The sequence below is a fragment of the Panthera onca genome, chromosome E2 (genome assembly GCF_046562875.1).
Source record: "Panthera onca isolate mPanOnc1 chromosome E2, mPanOnc1 haplotype 2, whole genome shotgun sequence".
NCBI classification, from domain to species: domain Eukaryota; kingdom Metazoa; phylum Chordata; class Mammalia; order Carnivora; family Felidae; genus Panthera; species Panthera onca.
Window position 1 is genome coordinate 24,764,900 of NC_138353.1, and position 19,960 is coordinate 24,784,859.

Sequence of the window (19,960 nt, forward strand, 5' to 3'; positions counted from 1 at the left end):
CGTAAATTACCTTTTGCACCTCAATAATTATAAGAGGAAGGGACTATTATCCCCACTTCACAGACAAGTAAACTGAGGCTTGGAGTAATAAAGCCACTTTCCAAAGTCAGAGTAAGACCCTATAATATAAATGCTGGCAGCCAGACTCCGAGTCAGCTTACAACTGAAAGGAATCTAACTAAAACATCTTCTATCTAGAACCCGACTTTGTCTCTGGGGAGCTGCATTTGCCAACTGCCAGTTCAAAAACACAATTATATGTGCAAGTTAGAATCAGGCCAACCCGTTTCATACCAACACATTGCATTGCTGGCCCTTCTACCAGCTCACACAGGGAAGATATTTCCCCTTGCAAAATACTTTGACATGTGCTCACATTTACATTTTTTTGACGTAGATGGATTACGTTCCCCATTTTCCCCAGTCAGAGACTGGGGCTCACAGTGAGAGTTTATGCAATGCTGGGACTTGGACCTGGCTCTATAGCTCTAGGGCCTGTGTTTGCAGCAGTGGGCAGAGTTTCTAAACCTCTCTCCCTCCCCCACCTCATCACTTTGGGACCCTGACTCAACTGGCCTGACTGAAAAGAGTCAGAGAAGGGGGTGTAGGCTTTTGATATGAGCTCACTTTTCTGAGCCTTATCAAAGGTGGACCTGTGGTAAGCAATCAGTGGAAATATCTTATTTAAACCCCTTGATTGTGCTAACCCTTGTGAGCTCAGAACTCTCTATGTGCCATGGGAAACTCAGAAAGTCTGGGCAGGAGCAAAGTTAACTCTTTGGAACAACAGAGAAAATGAGGTAGTCACTAACTCCTAGACTCAAAGGCTGTGGGTGCAATGGAGCAAAATTGTAAGATATATCAGAGTTTCCAGCCCTACCATATCTGATAAAAATAATTCCTTCTTCATCTGCTTAGATTCTCTCTTCTCAGTCTATCCCTACCCTCTGAAGAGAGCCTGGTTTCAGGATTTTTTGTGTCAAATCCAAAGAAAGGATGGTAAGATGGGGCCTGAGGTCTGGAAGAGAGGATTTGGCTGAGCTGGGGAGCAAAGTGCCAAGAGTACAGAAGGAAAGAAGAGGAGAGACAGTGAGTAGGGACTGGAGTTGCAAAGCGGCAGACCTGGGGCAGTCCCACAATGTGAGAGAATGGGAGAGAAAAGAAAGGAGCATTTGGGGAATCTTGTGCTGCAAGACAGAAATGCTCAGCAGGGATCACAAGTAGGAACGGCATATTAGCTGGGCTCCCATGGCCCAAGTCTCTGCAGAAACTCAGTCATATGGTGTTAACTAATTCAGGTGTAAGAGGGATGCAAAGAACTTAGAAAAAAAATTGGCAAAGAGGGAAGATTTCTTGGAGGAAATGGGACTTGAGTTGAGCCTTGGAAGATGGGTGAGATCTGGGGAGGCCAAAGAAAGGGCAGTTTTTTAAGGACACAGTGTGAACAGATCTCCAGCTAGAGCCTGGCAGGTGGGAGAGACAGTGCACAGGCTGGTCTCAGGCCAAGAGGTGTGGATGGAAAGTCAGATGATTCAGCAGGCAGGATCTGAAAGAGAGTGGACCCAGAAAATCGGGCAGCAACATTTAGACCCAAAACAGCAAGATATAGGGACAACAATCCTATGGAATGTTCTTAGGTAGGAAATAACATGATAAAATTAGTGTTTAAGAATGTATGGAATAATTACCTAGGGGTGGGGGGCACTGACTCAGAGGAGACACAAAGCCACTTCGGAGATGCTGGAGATGTTTTATATCCTGAGTGGTGGTCACATCGGTGTACGCATGTGTGCATACAGGTCTGCTGTGTTCAATAGCCTCTAAGATTTGTACATTGTACTGCAGGTAAGCTATGCCTTAATCAAGTACCGCTAGCACGAAGCGGGGGCGGAGGGGACTAAAGCACCTGATAACAGGGTGCAAATGGATCAGGAGGCAGGATCATCATCTACACAGAAGCTAAAATCAGCAAGTGTTTACCAGTTCTGGGGTGTAGCTGTTGCCAAAACACAGGAGTGCTAAGGAAGTGGAGTGACATCTGAGAGAACAAGTCTTTGAAAACCAGTGCTGACTGAGGTTCTAAGGTCCCCATCCACCCCCCCAACCCCCAGCACCACCACACATCCCCCCCCCCCCAGCCTCCAGCATACAATAGAAGCAGGACCCCTCCCCTTGGCGGAGACTCTGAGGATCTATGATGTTCTCCTCAGACTCAATAGGTGAAAACCTCACCCCAAAAGCAGGTTGGACAACAGCAGGTCATACATTAGGTCACATGTTTGTTTGAAATATGCATATATACCAATATGGTTAATTGTAGATGATCTTTATTTTCCATATTGCTTTGATATAATTATTCTAAATCTTTTAATGTGTATTATTTGTGTTATTAAACAAGTTTGTTTTTCTATAATAATCAACATTTACCTGGACCCACAGGAATTACTAGAGAGACAATATGCACCAGAGAGAGGTTTAATTAACCAAGAACAGAGTAATAGACTCCCTTGAGTCCCTAGCTGACAGAAAACAACATTTAATAACCTTATGGGGAGGTCTGAGATCAATTGCTTGGCCTTAAATGAACAGAACGTAGGGAGGTAAAACAGACTCAGAAGGACTCCTCAGATGTAGCAAACCCCAGGGGGGAAGATCAACAAATCCTCTTTGCGCTTTGTTTTTTATACAGATTTTTGGACCCTTCCAACTTGGAACCAAATGTCCCAGACACCATGTGCAACTCAAACTACACAGTAAAATTAACTTGAAAATTTTTTAGAGAGAAGTTGGCAAATGTTTGGGAACAATCCCCAACTACAGCATTCTCAGATGATAGAAGGACCTATCAGCACTAATCACAGCAGTAAATTTGAAAAAGGTTCTGAAGTCTGAATTAAACATGCATTTCCCCCAAATATGCACAAAGCCAAAGACAAATCCATGCACCTAAAACTGTTAGCTTTTATTGTTGCTTGTTTGTTTTTGATCAGATTCTACAAGTGTTTTCTGGAGGGTCTACATCCCCCTAATGCACCTGCTAAAAGCACAAACACACAGTAAGTTTATCATCTGCACTTACATACCACCTTCCATCCATGGAGCCCCAGTGGTCTGTCAGAAATATTGTTTTCGTGAGTCCCCAGTGAGATGTGTAAATATTGTTGCCTCCATCTTATACCCAGATAAACTTAAATATGTGGGCAGTTAAGTGGCTTGTCAACGGTTATAACCCAAGACAAAATCCTTGCAAGCTGCCCTCTGGTCTCCCTTCCTCCCTTCCTCTGCTGACCGTCCCTTTGAGCTTTCTCGTTGGCCCTGGCTTAAATCATGCATGCAGACCATTGTTTCCCTGGTGATGGAGGTGGCATTCTATTTCATGCCCTGAATCTGGCACAGGGCCCTGGCTTCAACGCATTTAGCCACAAGTGCATCAGCCTTGCGTGAGTGGAGACAGCTTGGCTCCTTGGAAACCTAAGTGGCGTGTGTCAGCTGGCTGCAGCCCACTGAGAGCCACTCCAGGCCATGCTGCTGACTCCTCCATCATTAGCCCAGAACAACCCACAGTGCAGGTGATGACGTCTCTGGGAGCTGGGTGAACAAATGGAAACAGCTCAAAGGCAAATGTTCTGGCCCCGCTCCAGGGCAGCCCTCAGGGAGAAATAATCCATCATTGTTGGGGACCCCAGGCACTTAAGATGGGTTCGGCCTGCTCTCTGCTCATTTCCACAGAAAGCACAGCAAAGTGTGAGGGTTGTTGATTACATTCTTAATAGGCAACTGAGTTTACATTTCCAAGTCCCAGTTAGCAGTCTTTATTCTTATGTTTCATTAATTAATTAATGTGTCCTTGAATGACCATTCAGAATCCAAGCCAGACAAATAGGAAAGTTGCTGGGGAATCCACCAGGGGACAAGTGACCACATAAAAGTGTTTCCCTGATGGTTGCAGTCACTCTTAAAAATTGGGGATGGAGGATTTTTTATGGTCAATAAATGCCATATAACTTTTAAATAACTTCAACTTCTTTGCATCTAAAATGTCTTGTTAATCTTACTGTTTGGTCATGTGCACCATACGAACTAGAGGCTGGGTTAGTTGCCCTTCCTTCCCATATGTTTCCAAAGCACCCCATACTTGTTCCTATCAGAGCCAATTGGTAATAATAACACTTAATCTCTGTTGAGTGTTTACCTTGTACCAGGCACCCTGTCAGACATTTTGCATTCATTAGTTTTTTCAAGTTCTAGGTATTGCCATTAATGTCCTTATTTTGCAGATCAGGAAACTGGCCTAGAAAGGTCACAAAATCACTATGTTAGTTTCTTATGGCCATAACAAATTACCACAAATTTAGTGACTTCAACCAATAGAAATTTATTCTCTCACAGGTCTGGAGGTCAAAAGTCCAAAACCAGTATCAGTGGACCAAACCAAGGTGTCAGCAGGGCTGTGATTCCTCTGGAGGGTCCAGGGGAAAATCTGTCCTTTGCCTCATCCAGTTTCTAGTAGCTGCTGGCACTTCTTGATTTATGGCCACAATATTTATTCTCTGCCTCCATGATCTCACTGCCTTATCTGCTCCTCCCTATGTGAGTCAGATCTCCTTCTGCCTCCCTTTTATGATGATATATGTGATTACAGTTAGGGCCCACCTGGATAATTCAGGATAATCTTTGCATCTCAAGGTCCTTCACTTAATCATATCTGTGAAGTCCTTTTCTTCTTCTTCTTCTTCTTCTTCTTCTTCTTCTTCTTCTTCTTCTTCTTCTTTTCCATCTAACATAACATTCATAGGTTACAGGAATTAGAGTGTGAATAACTTTGGGGGGCCATTAGCTAGCCTACAAGTCACTCATCTAGTAGCTAGTGCCTTCAGGTGTCCCTTCTCATGGGCTCATGAGGATTCATCTGTGAAGTGGGGGTTGGAGCCTAGAGATCAAGAGCTCAGGTGCATACATACAAATGCCTGCCTGTAGTTTCGAGCGTAAGCAATTGTAACTCTTGTCCTTTTTGTTAAAAGCAGAGTGTAAGCTGGAGTTCTGACCCAACCTTGCAGATGGACACCAGTGAACACCAGGCTTCTATAGATAAAGAAATATGAAAGTGAAGAAAAAAAGAAAATTCTGCCAGAGAGCCCAAGAAAGTCAATGCTAACCAAACATAGTCGAACTTTCAAAATATTTGTCATGGAACAATATAAAGACCTGCCAGAACTAGCCATGCAAAGGATTTCTGCTCTTCAAAAGTGGAGAATGTGACCTTTCTCCAGAGCAAGTAGGGATCAAGGTCCCCAAAATGTGTATTTTTGTCAATAGATATTCTTATACATTGTTATAAGTGGGATTCATCTGGAAATTAACAATCTGGTGGTCCTCTTGATGTTAAATTGATTCCAGTTTCAAGACCTATAACAAAAACATGACCAGTAAATCAAGAGTTTAGAGCATGGAGAATAAACTAAGAAAAATAGGCAGCAAATAGTAAGAAAAGAACAGTAGAGGGGGAACAAGAACATTTAGAATCTGGGTGTTTGTTATTAGTATGTTTGAGAGATAATGCAAGCTGGCTTGCCTCAATGCTGAGCAAAATAAATGTGATTTGATTCTGATCCATTTATTAGCTGGGATAGGATAACATGAATTTTAACAAAGAAGTTTTAGTGCTGTACTTCTAAATATTGTCATATAGTATGATCTGTTCAACTTGCTATATTTCATTCAATTAGGTTTTTTAGTTTAATCGACTGGGATTCTTTACAGATATCACAAGGGTTTCTCAATTTGGGCAGAAAGCTGAAATAGGAAAGTAATAGATTTTGTCTTTTTAGAAAAAGAAAAACTAAACTACTTAAATGTCAACCAGTAGAGGAAAGAATTATAGCTCCACTTTTCCACTGCCAGAAAAGACATATAGGCAAGTTAAAATTCACATAAAACTGGATCCTACCTAAATTAAAAAGATAAATACACTGACAACCATACTGATGAACACAGATATGTAAATCCATTAGCAATAGTGGAGGATATACACCCAATTATTAATAACAATTAATTCCTGGGCAGAGAGCAGAATTGGGTTAGGGAAATAAGGAAGGGAATAGCCAATTTCCCTGTATAGTCTACATCCTTTGATATTTGCATTTTCATAAGGAACCTGTTTTTGTATATTACTTGTTTACTTTTTTAAGCAATAAAAGATAAGTTATTTATATTAACAGAAATATCTCAGTAATTTATAGCGGTTTTTGTTAGAAATATTACTTGTGAGATAACAAACAATAAATGTTTGGGTTTTTTTTTAACCTTTATTAATAAATCAGACATGCTCTCTCTGCCTTGACTCAGCATTAAAGGAACAGAAGTACACAAAGGAATAAACCCATACCTGAGGGAGAATAGGGTAAGGGAGTGTCACGTTAGGATGAGAGAGTGGACACACATCTGGAGGCCAGGAAGTTGATGGGAGAGGGTTCATAGGTAAGGAACATAGTAGAGAGTGGCGCTGTGAGGGCTGCAAAGGAGGGCAGCCAGTCAGCCTGAGGGGACCTGGGCAAGCTCTGACGGTGGATCAACTGTACCCACCTGCTTCCACCACCTCCCAACCCCACCGTAACCCAGTCCCTTGCACACATACCCAGCAAGTGCAGGCAGCTGGCATTTACCCTCAGGCAAAAACAAACAAGTTCCTGACAGCTCTTCTTCAAAGAAATTAAACAATCAGAGGCACCTGGGTGACTCAATCAGTTAAGCATCTGACTTGGGCTTAGGTCATGATCTCACGGTTCATGAGTTCGAGCCCTGCAACCAGCTCTGTGCTGACAGCTCACAGCCTGGAGACTGTTTCAGATCCTGTGTCCCCTCTTCTCTCTGCCCCTCCCCAGCTCATACTCAGTCTGTCTCTCTCTCTCTCAAAAATAAATAAACATTAAAAAAAAAGAAATTAAATAATCCATATCAGAGAATCTAAGGTTTTTAGCATTCAACATTAAAGCCCTCATTCTGGCAGTTGGGTGCCTTCAGTCTCAAAATGAGTTCCCACTCACCTCCCCCACCTCACACCCAGAGCACCCAGTCAGATTTCTCACTGGGAAGATGCAGCCCAGGTGTGTGGACCTTCTTTCTCAAATATGACAAGACATGCAAAGATCACTGAGATATTAGCAGATCTAGCAGCTTGAGAGTGAAAGACCAAGATATTTAAATGTGAAAAACAAATTCTGGTGGAAAGAAGCATAATCAGGGAATAGAAAAAAACAACTCAAAGAGATTTGAGAAAGATTTAATAAAACCAGAAGAGGCTGATTTTGGGGAAAAAAATCAGAAAAGTGATTAGAGATTTAAAATACAATAGCTAAAATAAAATGTTCCAAATTAGAAACAAGATAAAATAAAGGAGATCTTCCAGAGCATAAGATAAAAAAGAGAGAAAGGGTGAAATAACACATAAAATCCAGAAGTCCAATGTTCACCAAATGGAATCCAAGAAGGGAAGAGAGAAAAGGCTGGGAGGAGAAAAGCTGACTGAACTCCAGCTATTTACCCATCTTTGCATCACTCGTTTCCAAGGGAGCTCTGACAGGGGCCCCCCGGAATGCCATCCCATCAAGACTGGGGAATGCTATATTCAGGAAGAGGAGTTGAGTGTGGCCAAAAATGACATATGATTATAACTTTCTTAATGCAGCCTAATAGCACCAAGGAAGCCAGGACCATGACCTTTGTTCATGTAGGCACTTGGACTGTAAGGATAGCTCATCTGACTCATTGAGAGAAATGCTAAAATCAGGACAGGTTGAGCAGAGTCCTGAGATCATCATTAATGACATTCCTCCAGGCAAATACCACTTCATCCTCTTTAGATCTGGTTGTTCAATTGCCTATAATTTCACTCAACTCCCCAAGATTCAGCTCATGTTTCTCCATCTTGTTTACAAGGATGTCATCACTTTCTCCAATGTCTTGGTCTACAGAGTGTAGCAAGAGCTACACTCATTCAGGTGAGTGCCTGGTTAGTAAACATTCTGCTTCTTCCAGGAATGCCCCTAACACAGTCTACATTAGTAGACTCCCAGGAGTCATGTCTGTACCGTGTGTTTCTGGTGACCACCCACTAGTCATGACTGACTAATCCAAGAGTAGATTTCTGATCAGTTCAAAATAACCGAATTTTCCATCCTAGAAAGTTGAAAATTGGTCCGGTAAGAGAGGGATTCTAGAGACAATCTTTAGGCTTCAACCTGCAGAAAAGGGCCATAAAATCTTATAAATTGAAAAAGATACAAATGAAGTATAAGACAAAAGGCACAAAAGTATATTTGTCAAGAGCCAAGAACTATGATGTAGGCAAAGGTAGATTCACTGGAGACTTTCAGACCTCAACTGAACAAGCAGCATTTATTAAAGACGGGTTTTAGGAAACAAACAAGGCATAGAATTGAGAGATGAGGGCATGGTAAGAACTCTTAGGGAAGGAGAATTTGAGGAGGCATTTTTTCAAGAAAAGAGGGTAAGGCCAATGAGTAGACCATAGTAATCATGATGAAAGCCAGTCAAAATATGAAAAAAATATTTTCATCCAAAATTTGCATCTGAAAAGAAACCCTGCAACACACTTGGAGAGGACACCTATGTCAGCCAGGAAGGTTAAATGAGCACTTGGCTTTCTGTACTTTTATGTAATATTCCCAAAACAGTTTTTTAAAAAAGTTCTTTCTATCTACTTAAATCCCTTATTTTCCAGATGATGTCCATGTCACTTTCCTGGCCAGTTGCAATAATATTAAGTTATTTGAAATGATTTCCTTGTTTGTCCTCCACCCTACAAGCTGTGGTACTTCTGTTATGGGACTGGGGTCATACTAGCCTAGCTTTGTGTTCAGACTCTGCCATTTACCAAGTATATGACCCTGAGCAACTTTCTTAACTAACTTTGAGCTTCATTTTCCTGATTTATAATTATTAAACACAAGCATACATGGAAAAGTATGTGCCATAGTGCCTGGGACATAGTGAGTACTCCATAAATGGTAGCTCTTTTCTGTTGTTTTTGCTATTGTTCTTTTTAATCACATTCACATGTTGGCATTACCATAAAAACAAATAATTGTTCTCAGATGTGTTCCACTGATTCTTTTGTTACAAACATGAGTGACATTTTTATGCGTTTTATATTTTTATAACTTAAAAATCACACTTTAAACTTTTAACTCTGAACTTGATGAAGGGCTGAAGTTACATCTATCCATTTTATCTCTAGCACCAAATATATGTATCTCTCGACGCAGAAGAGGCACACACAAAAAATTTGTGTCCAAGCTGCTGCCAGTGGAGCTAAAGCAGATTCACTTAATGATGACATGTGAAATTTACAAAATGAAATTTTCATTTGCAGGTCTAATTAGAAACCATATACCAGAGAGTGAAGGTGTTTTTGTTTGTTTTATGTTTTATATTTCATTGAGAGAGAAAATTTTCCAAACCAAAGAAAAGTGAAAGTTAACAGTCTATCACTGTTGAAGAGACTCACCCCCAAATGATGTCCATTAGTCCATTCAACCAACCTTTTCTGGAAGTTTGCCATGTAGAAATAGCAGGAGCACTCTCTGAAAATAGCCCACATACATGGGAAGCAACTTGGAATCACTATCTGTTTCATCTATTACACAAAGAAACTTCTTTCACCTATGTCACACATTTATCATAGAAACACAAAACATTTTCCTGTGGAATATTTCCTAGAAATGCCAGATGTAAAATATCAAAAGAAATATTAAAAATCCAGGAGAAGGGGTTGTGGGAGGGGGGATGGGCTAAATGGGTAAGGGGCATTAAGGAATCTACTCCTGAAATCATTGTTGCACTATATGCTAACTAATTTGGATGTAAATTTTTAAAAATAAAAAATAAAATAGAAAAAAAAAGAACTTCACTACAAAGACACAGATATTTAGAAGGGAAAAAAAAAATCCAGGAGATCTTTTGGAGAGCAGACAGATTTGGGCATTAAAACATAACTCGACCCCAAAACAAACAACCCAATTCAAAAATGGGCAAAGGGTTTGAATAGACATTTCTTCAAAGAAGATACATAAACAGCCAGTGAGCACATGAAAAAATGCTCAAAACCACACTAGTCATTAGGGAAATGTAAATCAAAACTATAGGATACCATTTCATACTCATTAGGATGGGTATTAAAAAAGAAAAAAAAAGAGAGTAAAGCATACACATACACACACACACACACACACACACACCAGAAAATAACAAATATTGGTGAGACTGTGGAGAAACTGAAACTTTTGTGCATTGCTGGTGGGAATATAAAATGGTGCAGCCACCATGTAAAATAGTTTGGTGACTTCTCAAAAAGTTAAACATAAAATTACCATATGGTCGAGCTATTCCACTCCTAGGTATGTATGCAAAAGAATTGAAAGCAGGGACTCAGACAGATACGTACACCCATGTTCATAGCAGTATATTCATAATAGCCAAAAGGGGGAAACAACCCAAGTGTCCATCAACAGATGAATGAATAAACAAAATGCATTATATACATACAATGGCATATTACTCAACCTTAAGAAGCAATGAAATTCTGATACATGCTACAATGTGGATGAAACTTAAAAGCGTTATGCTAAGTGAAATAAGCCAGATAATAAAGGACAAACATTATATGAGTTCATTTATATGATATACTTAAACTATGCAAATTCATGTAGACACAAAGTAGAATAGAGGTTACTAGGAACTAGGAGCTGGGGGGAGGAGGGCACGGGAAATTATTTAATGGACAGTCTATTTGGGATGATAAAAAAAATTCTGGAAATAGTGGTGATTACTACACAGTGGGGATGTCTGGGTGGCTCAGTCGGTTAAGCATTCAACTTTAGCTCAGGTCATAATCTCATGGTTCATGAGTTCAAGCCCCATGTAGGGCTCTGTGCTGACAGCTCAGAGCCTGAAGTCTGCTTCAGATTCTCTCTCTCTCTCTCTCTCTCTCTCTCTCTCTCTCTCTCTCTCTCTCCCTTCTCCCTTCTCTGCCCCTCCCCCACTTGCTCTCTCTCTCTCTCTCTCGAAGGTAAACATTTTCAAAAAATTACCACACAATACTGTGAATGTAACTTATGTCACTGACTTGTACACTTAAAAATAATTAAAATGGGGGACTTAGGTGGCTCAGTTGGTTAAGTGTCCAACTCTTTGTTCTGGCTCAGGGCATGATCTCTTGGTTTCCTGAGTTCAAGCCCTACATTGGGCTCTGCACTGACCATGCAGAGCCTGCTTGGGATTCTCGCTCTCCCTCTCTCTCTGTCTCTCCCCTGCTCACACTGTCTCTGTCTCCCAAAAATAAATAAATAAACTTAAGAAAAATAGTTAAAATGGTAACTTTTGTTTTGTAGATTTTAACCAGAATAAAAATAAATAAATCCACCTCAACCTACACAAAACTGAAATAAAATTTCTAAACTTCTTGGGCCATGTATAATGCCATAAAAATGTTTGATAACTGCATCTAACAATCAGCTTAGCCCAGGAATGTGACAGCACAATTGCATCATAAAAACAAAATGACTCTGAAGCAGACTTCTTTACTGGTAAGAAGTGATTCTAATTAAAAAAAAAAAGACAAAAATATCAGAAGTTTTTGATAGTTATGTTGTTAATAATTAGACTCTGAATGAGGATTAGTTTAGAAACAAAAGAGAGGGCATGTGCTTTATCACACAACAGGAAAGCATATACAATTAGAATCTAAAGTGTTTTTTATTGACAGCAACTGGTTATACTTTAAAACCTGAGAATAAATATGAGCTAAATAATGGAGGCAGAGAACTTCTACTTTTAGGATAAAATAAGGACTGGATTCGGGCACCTGGGTGGCTCAGTCGGTTGAGTGTCTGACTCTTGATTTCAGCTCAGGTCATGAGATTGAGCCCCAAGTCGAGCTCTATCTGACAGCATGGAGCCTGCTTAGGATTCTCTCTCTGCTTATCTCTCTCTCTCTCTCTCTCTCTCTCTCTCTCAAACACACACACACACACACACACACACACACACCATGAATAAACTTTGAAAACAAAAATTTTAAAAAGAACTAGATTTACCCTCGTTTCTGAAACAACTAGAAATATGGACAAAATATATGAAATAACAACAACAAAAAAGAAATAATAGTTCTTAAGACATTGGACATCAAGCAACATAGGACAGTGATGCATAAGAGATGGGGAAGAAATAGGTGAACCCTACAATTGCTCCAGTTTTTATAGAGCTAGAGAAAAAGTAAAATATATTAAATAGAGACAGGAAATATTTTAAAAGCCTCAAAATGAAACTGTAGAGAGGAAAACTACAACATCTGAGATGAAAAATACACTGGATGGGATTAAGGGCAGGTTAAGTACTGCAGAAGAAAACACTAGTGAACTTGAAGACATAGCAATAGAAACTATCCAAAAAGAAAAAGAAAAAAACAACTAAAAAGAAGAAGGATGAGGAGAAAAAGGGAAAGAACAGAGCAATAGTGAGCCATGGGACTTCAAGTGGCCTAACATATGTATAATTAGAGTCTCTACAGGAAGAGAAAAAAACAATGGCCCCAAATTTCCAAATTTGATGAAAACCATAAATCCACTGACACAAGCTCAATGAACCCCAAGCATAAGCAGCATCACTCCTTGTCATTCAGCTCAACTGAAATGTCACCATCCCTGAGAAGCCTTCTCTTACCAACAAACCTTAAGTATTCATTATGCGATTATCTTATTTTTAAAATTGTCTACTTTTCATTACATATCCTTACTTCCACCCCAATGTAAGCTCCACAAAGATAGGACCCTTGTCTTCATACAGAACCACTGTATTCCCAGAGCCTATCAGAGTCCCTAGCACTTAGAAGATGCTCAATACATATTTCATGAATAAATTAATGACTTCATTCATTCCTAACTTTCAGGAATAAATTCCTACATCAAAATCCTTCTCAAATGATCAAAACTGGTCTTTTTGTATTCCCAACATTTTCTTTTGCTCGCAGACTAATATAATATGGCATTATATTGGTACTAATTAGCAAATAATATGGCAATTATTTGTGCTAATTTTTTTTTGTCTAATAGTTAAGTCACCTCACTATTTCTTGAGGAATTACCTATAAGAAAATAATCGTGCCAGTCCAGACTGACTTCAGGTAAGCCTCTGGCAACACTACTTCCAGGCTTGACATGCAGCTTCCCAGAGAGTATATTCTCAGTTATACAGTTGAGCATCAATCCATCATGGCAGCAGTTTACTAAACAACTACTACTGGAAAACACTATAAACATTATCCATTTAATCTATAATGAGTTTAAAGATGAGGAAACTGAGGCCTATGAAGGTGAAGTAATGTACCCAGTGACATGGCTAGTCGGTAGCAGAACCAGAATATAAACTCGTCTGTTTGACTCCAGGTGTTTTTCATATCACAACTAAGATGAAATTGAAGCTGTTGTGAAATTGCAGCTAAGTATTAAAACAGCATTCATCTCACCAGGAGGAATATAAATTTTCAGTCTTCTTTTCCATCTGATAAAAAGAAAAAGACCAAATTATTAATATGTACACCCAGCAACTCAAAGGGCCCCTGCTATTGTCTGAAATGAGAATCAATAACAAACACTTACCTCAGCCAAGATATTTTCTCTTAAAGCCAAAACCTCTGGGATGCAGCAAAAGTGGCATAAGAGGGAAATATATAGCAACCCAGTCCTTCCTAAAGAAGGAAGAGTGGTCTCAGATACACAATCTAACCTTACACCTAAAAGAGCTGGAAAAAGAACAGCAAGTAAAGCCCAAACCCAGCAGAAGAAGGGAAATAATAAAGGTTAGAGCAGAAATCAATGATATTGAAATCAAACATAACTGACCAATTAACCCAGCAGCTGGTTCTTTAAAAGGCTTACCAAAATTGGGGCACCTGGGTGGCTCAGTTGGTTAAGCATCCAACTTCAGCTCAGGTCATGATCTTACAGTCGGTGAGTTCAGGCCCTGCATTGGGCTCTGCACTTACAGCTCAGAGTCTGGAGACTGCTTCAGATACTGTGTTTCCCTCTCTCTCTGCTCCTCCCCCACTCATGCTCTGTCTCTGTCTCTCAAAAATAAACAAACATTAAAAAAAATTAAAAAGAAGACAACAAAATTGATAACCCCCTACCCAGATCAATCAAAAAGAAAAAGGAAAGGACCCAAATAAATAAAATCAAGAATGAAAGAGGAGAGATCACAACCAACACCACAGAAATACAAACAGTAAGAGAATATTATGAGCAATTATATGCCAAGAAATTGGGCAATCTGGAAGAAATGGACAAATTCCTAGAAACATATAAAGTACCAAAACTGAAATAGGAGGATATAGAAAATTTGAACAGACCCATAACCAGTAAGGAAATCGAATTAGTAATCAAAAATCTCCCAAAAAAACAAGAGTCCAGGGCCAGATGGCTTTCCAGGGGAATTCTACCAAACATTTAAGGAAGAGTTAACACCTATTCTCTTGAAGCTGTTCCAAAAAATAGAAATAGAAGGAAAATGTTCAAACTCTTTCTATGAAGCCAGCATTACCTTGATTCCAAAACCAGACAGAGACCCCACTAAAAAAGAGAACTATAGACCAATTTCCCTGATGAACAGACCAGGAGAGAATGGGATGACATATTCAAAATAAAAGAAAATAATGATCAATCAAGAATACAATACCCAGCAAAACTGTCCTTCAAAAAGAAAAGAGGGATAAAAACTTCTGTGAACTAACAAAAGCTGAGGGAGTTCATTACCAATAGACCTGCCTTACATGAAACAGTAAAGACAGTTCTTTCAGTGGAAATAAATGGATGCTAATTAACATCATAAAAACATTAAAAATTAGTATAAAACTAATTGGTGATGGTAAATATATAGTCAAAGTTCAATTCTGAAATTTGGTGATGGTGGTGTATAGTTCACTTATAATTCTAGTTTAAAAGTTTGAAAAAATGAATATAGTAAAAATAACTGTATAATAATCTGTTACTAGTTACATAATATAAAAATATGTAAATTGTAACAGCAATAACTGAGAAAGTGAGAGAGAAAAGTAAAAGTGTTAAGTTTAGAAATTCTATTGAAGTTGTTATCAGCTTAAAATAGGTGTTATAATTTTAAGTTGTTTTCTGTAAGCCTCATGGTAACCTCAAGGGAAAAACCTGCAGCAATTACACAAAAGAACATAACAAAGAAGTCAAAACATACTGATACAAAGACATCAAACACAGAAGAGAGCAGGATAAGAAAAAGTAACAATGAACTCACAAAACAACCAGAAAACAATTAACAAAATGGCAATGGTGAGTCCTTACCTTCACTAATTAAAGTTTGGTTTTTTTTTTAAAGAAATTTCTACACCCAGCATCAGGCTCAAACTCAAGACCCTGAGATGAAGAGTCACATGCTTTTCCAACTAAGCCAGCCAGGAGCCAATATCAATCAATAATCACTTGAAATGTAAATGGATTAAATTCTCCAATCAAAAGACACCAAATAGCCAAAAGGATCTCCATGTCCTTAGGGCTTATGCTATTGTAAATGGGATTGTTTTACTTATTTCTTTTTCAGAAAATTCATTACCCACAACTGTATGGTCAATTAATCTTCAACAAAGCATAAAAGAGTATACAATGGAAAAAGACAGTCTCTTCGACCAATGGTGTTGGGAAAACTGGACAGCATCATGCAAAAGAATGAAACTGAACCACTTTCTTACATCATACACAAAAGTAAATTCAAAATGAATTAAAGCTCTAAATGTGAGACTTGAAACCATAAAAATTACAGAGGAGAACACAGGATGCTTTGACAGCAGCCATAGCAACTTTTTTCTAGATATGTCTCTTGAGGCAAGAGAAACAAAAGCAAAAATAAACGATTGGGACTACATCAAAATAAAAATCTTCTGCATAACGAAGTAAACAATCACCAAAATGAAAAGACAACCTACTGAATGGGAAAAGATATTTGCAAATAATATATCGGATAAAATGTTAGTATCCAAAATATATAAAGAACTTATACAACTCAACACCCCCAAAACAAATAATCCAATTAAAAAGTGGGCAGGAGACATGAATATACATTTTTCCAAAGACATGCAGGTAACCAACAGACACATGAAAAGATGCTTAACATCACTCATCATCAGGGAAACAGAAATCAAAACTACAATGAGATATCATCTCACACCTGTCAGAATGGCTAAAAGTAACAATACAAGAAACAACAGGTGCTGGCAAGGATGTGGAGAAAGAGGAACCCTCTTGCACCATTGGTGGGAATGCAAACTGGTGCAGCCACTGTGGAAAACAGTATGGAGGTTTATCAAAAAGTTAAAAATAGAAATACCCTATGATCCAGCAATTGCACTACTAGGTATTTACCCGAAGAATACAAAAATACTAATTTAAAGGGATACGTGTACCCAAGGTTTATAGCAGCATTATTTACAATAGCCAAATTATGGAAAGAGCCTGTGTCCATCAACTAATGAATGGATAGAGAAGACATGTGTGTGTACACACACACACACATACACACACACACACACAGGAATATTACTCAGCTATAAAAAAGAATAAAATCTTGGCATTTGCAATGACATGGATGGAGCTAGAGAGTATTATGCCAAGTAAAATAAGTCAGAGAAAGGCAAATACCATGGGATTTCACTCATATGTGTAATTTAAGAAACAAATGAAAAAAGGGGGAAAAAAGAGATAGGGAGGCAAAGCAAGAAACAGACTCTTAACTATAGAGAACAAACTGATGGTCATCAGAGGGGAGGTGGGTTGGGGGTCAGGGGAAATAGGGGATAGGGATTAAGGAGTGCACTTGCTGTGATGAGCACCAGGTGTTGTATGGAACTGTTGAATTACTATATTATACACTTGAAACTAATATTACGCTGTATGTTAACTAACTGGAATTTAAGTAAAAACTTAAAAAAAATTTGTTAGAGTATTGAAATGCTAATGATTTTGGTCTATTAATTTTATATCCTGAATTTTACTGAAATTATTGATAAGATCTAACAGATTCAATAAAGGATGCATAATAATTGTTCTACAGATGCTCAGAGAGCTACAAGAGAATGCAGATGTAAAAAATGCAGAAAAACAAGAACAAAATACAAAATTCAATAGATTAAAATATAAAAACAGAACCAAATAGGAATTCTGTGGCTGAAGAATACAATGACTGGAATGAAAAATTGAAGAGTTTCAAGAGCATACCTGAACAAGCAGAAGAGAGAATCAGTGATGTAGAAGACAGATCAATTGAAATTATACAAACAGAAGAAGAAAAACTAATGAATAAGAATGAAGAAAGCCTTGGAAGTTATGACACACCATCAAAAGAAATACTGTGTGCATTATTGGAGTCCCAGAAGAGAAGGTGAAAGGAGTAGAAAACTTATTTCAAGAAATAATGGCTGAGAACATCCCCCAAACGGGGAAAGATTTGGTCATCCAAGTTCATGAAGCAAATAGGTCACCTCAAAATGTCAATCCAAAATGTTCTTCTCCAAGACACAGAGTAATAAAACTGTCTAAAAACAAACAAACAAACCACCACCACCACCATCACCAGAGAATTTTTACAGCAGCAGGAGAAAAAAATAATTGTCCCTGTAAAGTGGATATCTTAGCAGAGACCTTACAGACAGGGGAAATAGGATGATATATTCATACTGCTAAAAGAAAGTAACTGCCAGTCAAGAATTCTTTACCCAGCAAAGTTGTCCTTCAGAGTTGAAGGTAAAAAGACTTTCCCTAATAAAATCAGAGAGAATTGATCACTACTAAACCTGCCTTGCCAGCAATGTTGAGAAAAGTTTTTCGAGCTGAAACAAGAGGACACTAATTATTAACATGAAAACATATGAAAATATACAATACACTGGGGTAAAAGTAAACATAAAGACAGATTCAAAATACTTTAATACTGTAATATGTGCTAATTAACTCTAGAATAAAGATTTAAAAACAAAGGTATTAAAAATAGTTATAGCTTAAACAATTTAATGAATACACTATAAGCAAAATGTAAATAGTGACATCAGAAATGTAAAAGGGGAGCTTTTGAGGGACAGAGGCAGAGTAGGTGCATATTTAGGTTGTGGAGCTACATGACCTTCCAGGGGTCCTGGGCAGGGCCTGTGCACCCTCCTTTTCTAGTTGGGGGTTGGTATGTAGTCCCAGTCTCCCTAATGTACAGAGGCAGAGGGAAAAGCCTCCAGCCTCCTCGCTGTCGTGTCTTTGTTGCCTGGGGCTTCCAGCCTAAGGGTTATATCTTCAAGTGCAGGAGCACTGCAATAGAAAAAAAACAAAAACAAAAAAAAAGGGGGGGGGTGCAAAAGAATAGACTATTTGTATATAACCAAATATTCACAGAAAACAGACTATTAGATCTGTAAGATGTGTTATATAAACTTCATGGTAACCACAAAACAAAAATCTATAAGAGATACACAAACGATAAAGGAAAGGAAATCAAAACATACTATGAAAAACATCAACTTACAAAGGAAGTCACCAAGAAATGAAGAAGAAAATAGAACCACAAAACAGAAAATAAGAAGATGGAATTAGCAAATCCTTAGCTATCAATAAATACTCTAAATGTTGATGGATTGAAAATAAATAAATAAACGTTGATGGATTGATTTCTACAATCAAAAGCCATGGAATGGCTAGATGAATTAAAAAGAAACAAGACCCAACAATATGCTACTTAAAAAGACTCACCTCAACTCTAAGGACATACATAGATTCAAAGTGAAAAGATGGCAAAAGATAGTCCATGCAAGTGAAAACCAAAGGAGAGCAAGGAGATCTATACTAATATCAGATAAAATAAACTTTTGTTTTGACATTTCTTTTCTTAATTTTATTTTTTTAATTTTACATCCAAATTACATATAGTGCAAAAATGATTTCAGAGTAGATCCCTTAATGCCCCTTACCCATTTAGCCCATCCCTTCCCACACCCCCTCCAGTAACCCTCTAGTTGTTCTCCATATTTACGAGTCTCTTATGTTTTGTCTCCCTCCCTGATTTTATATTCTTTTTGTTTCCGTTCCCTTATGTTCATCTGTTTTGTCTCTTAAAGTCCTCATATGAGTGAAGTCATATGATGTTTGTCGTTCTCTGACTAATTTCACTTAGCATAATACCCTCCAGTTTCATCCACATAGTTGCAAATGGCAAGATTTCATTCTTTTTGACTCCGGAGTAATATTCAATTGTGTGTATATATATATATATACCATCTTCTTTATCTGTTCATCCATCAATGGACATTTGGGTTTGGGCTCTTTCCATACTTTGGCTATTGTTGGTAGTGCTGCTACAAACATTGGGGTGCATGTGTCCCTTCGAAACAGCACACTTGTGTCCCTTGGATAAATACCTAGTAGTGCAATTGCTGGGTCGTAGGGTAGTTCTATTTTTAGTTTTTTGAGGAACCTCCATACTGTTATCCAGAGTGGCTGCACCAGCTTGCATTCCCACCAAAAATGCAAAAGAGATCCTCTTTCTCCACATCCTCACCAACATCTGTTGTTGCCTGAGTTGTTAATGTTAGCCATTCTGACAGGTGTGAGGTGGTATCTCATTGTGGTTTTGGTTTGGATTTCCCTGATGATGAGTGATGTGGAGCATTTTTTCAAGTGTCGGTTGGCCATCTGGATGTCTTCTTTGGAGAAGTGTCTATTCATGTCTCTGGCCCATTTCTTCACTGGATTATTTGTTTTGGGGGTGTTGAGTTTGATAAGTTCTTTATAGATTTTGGATAACCCTTTCACTGATATGTCGCTTGCAAATATCTTCTCCTATTCCATCGGTTGCCTTTTAGTTTTGCTGATTGTTTCCTTCGCTG

General features: G+C 38.5%; 1 protein-coding gene and 1 non-coding gene across 2 annotated transcripts in view; one reads left to right on the forward strand and one right to left on the reverse strand.

The window, feature by feature from the left end:
* The window catches only part of MYLK3 (myosin light chain kinase 3), a 44,745-nt gene extending 41,465 nt beyond the window's left edge, over positions 1-3,280 (reverse strand). The window contains exon 1 of the mRNA XM_078438545.2: positions 3,080-3,280. Coding sequence (XP_078294671.2) covers positions 3,080-3,097 — 18 coding nt within the window. The 5' untranslated portion in view covers positions 3,098-3,280. The remainder of the gene's footprint in view (positions 1-3,079) is intronic.
* Positions 3,281-18,244: 14,964 nt separating this feature from the next.
* LOC132675972 (small nucleolar RNA SNORA57) lies at positions 18,245-18,392 on the forward strand. The gene has a single exon (XR_009615770.1). It is a non-coding gene; the product is annotated as a small nucleolar RNA SNORA57 (small nucleolar RNA).
* Positions 18,393-19,960: the final 1,568 nt, after the last annotated feature.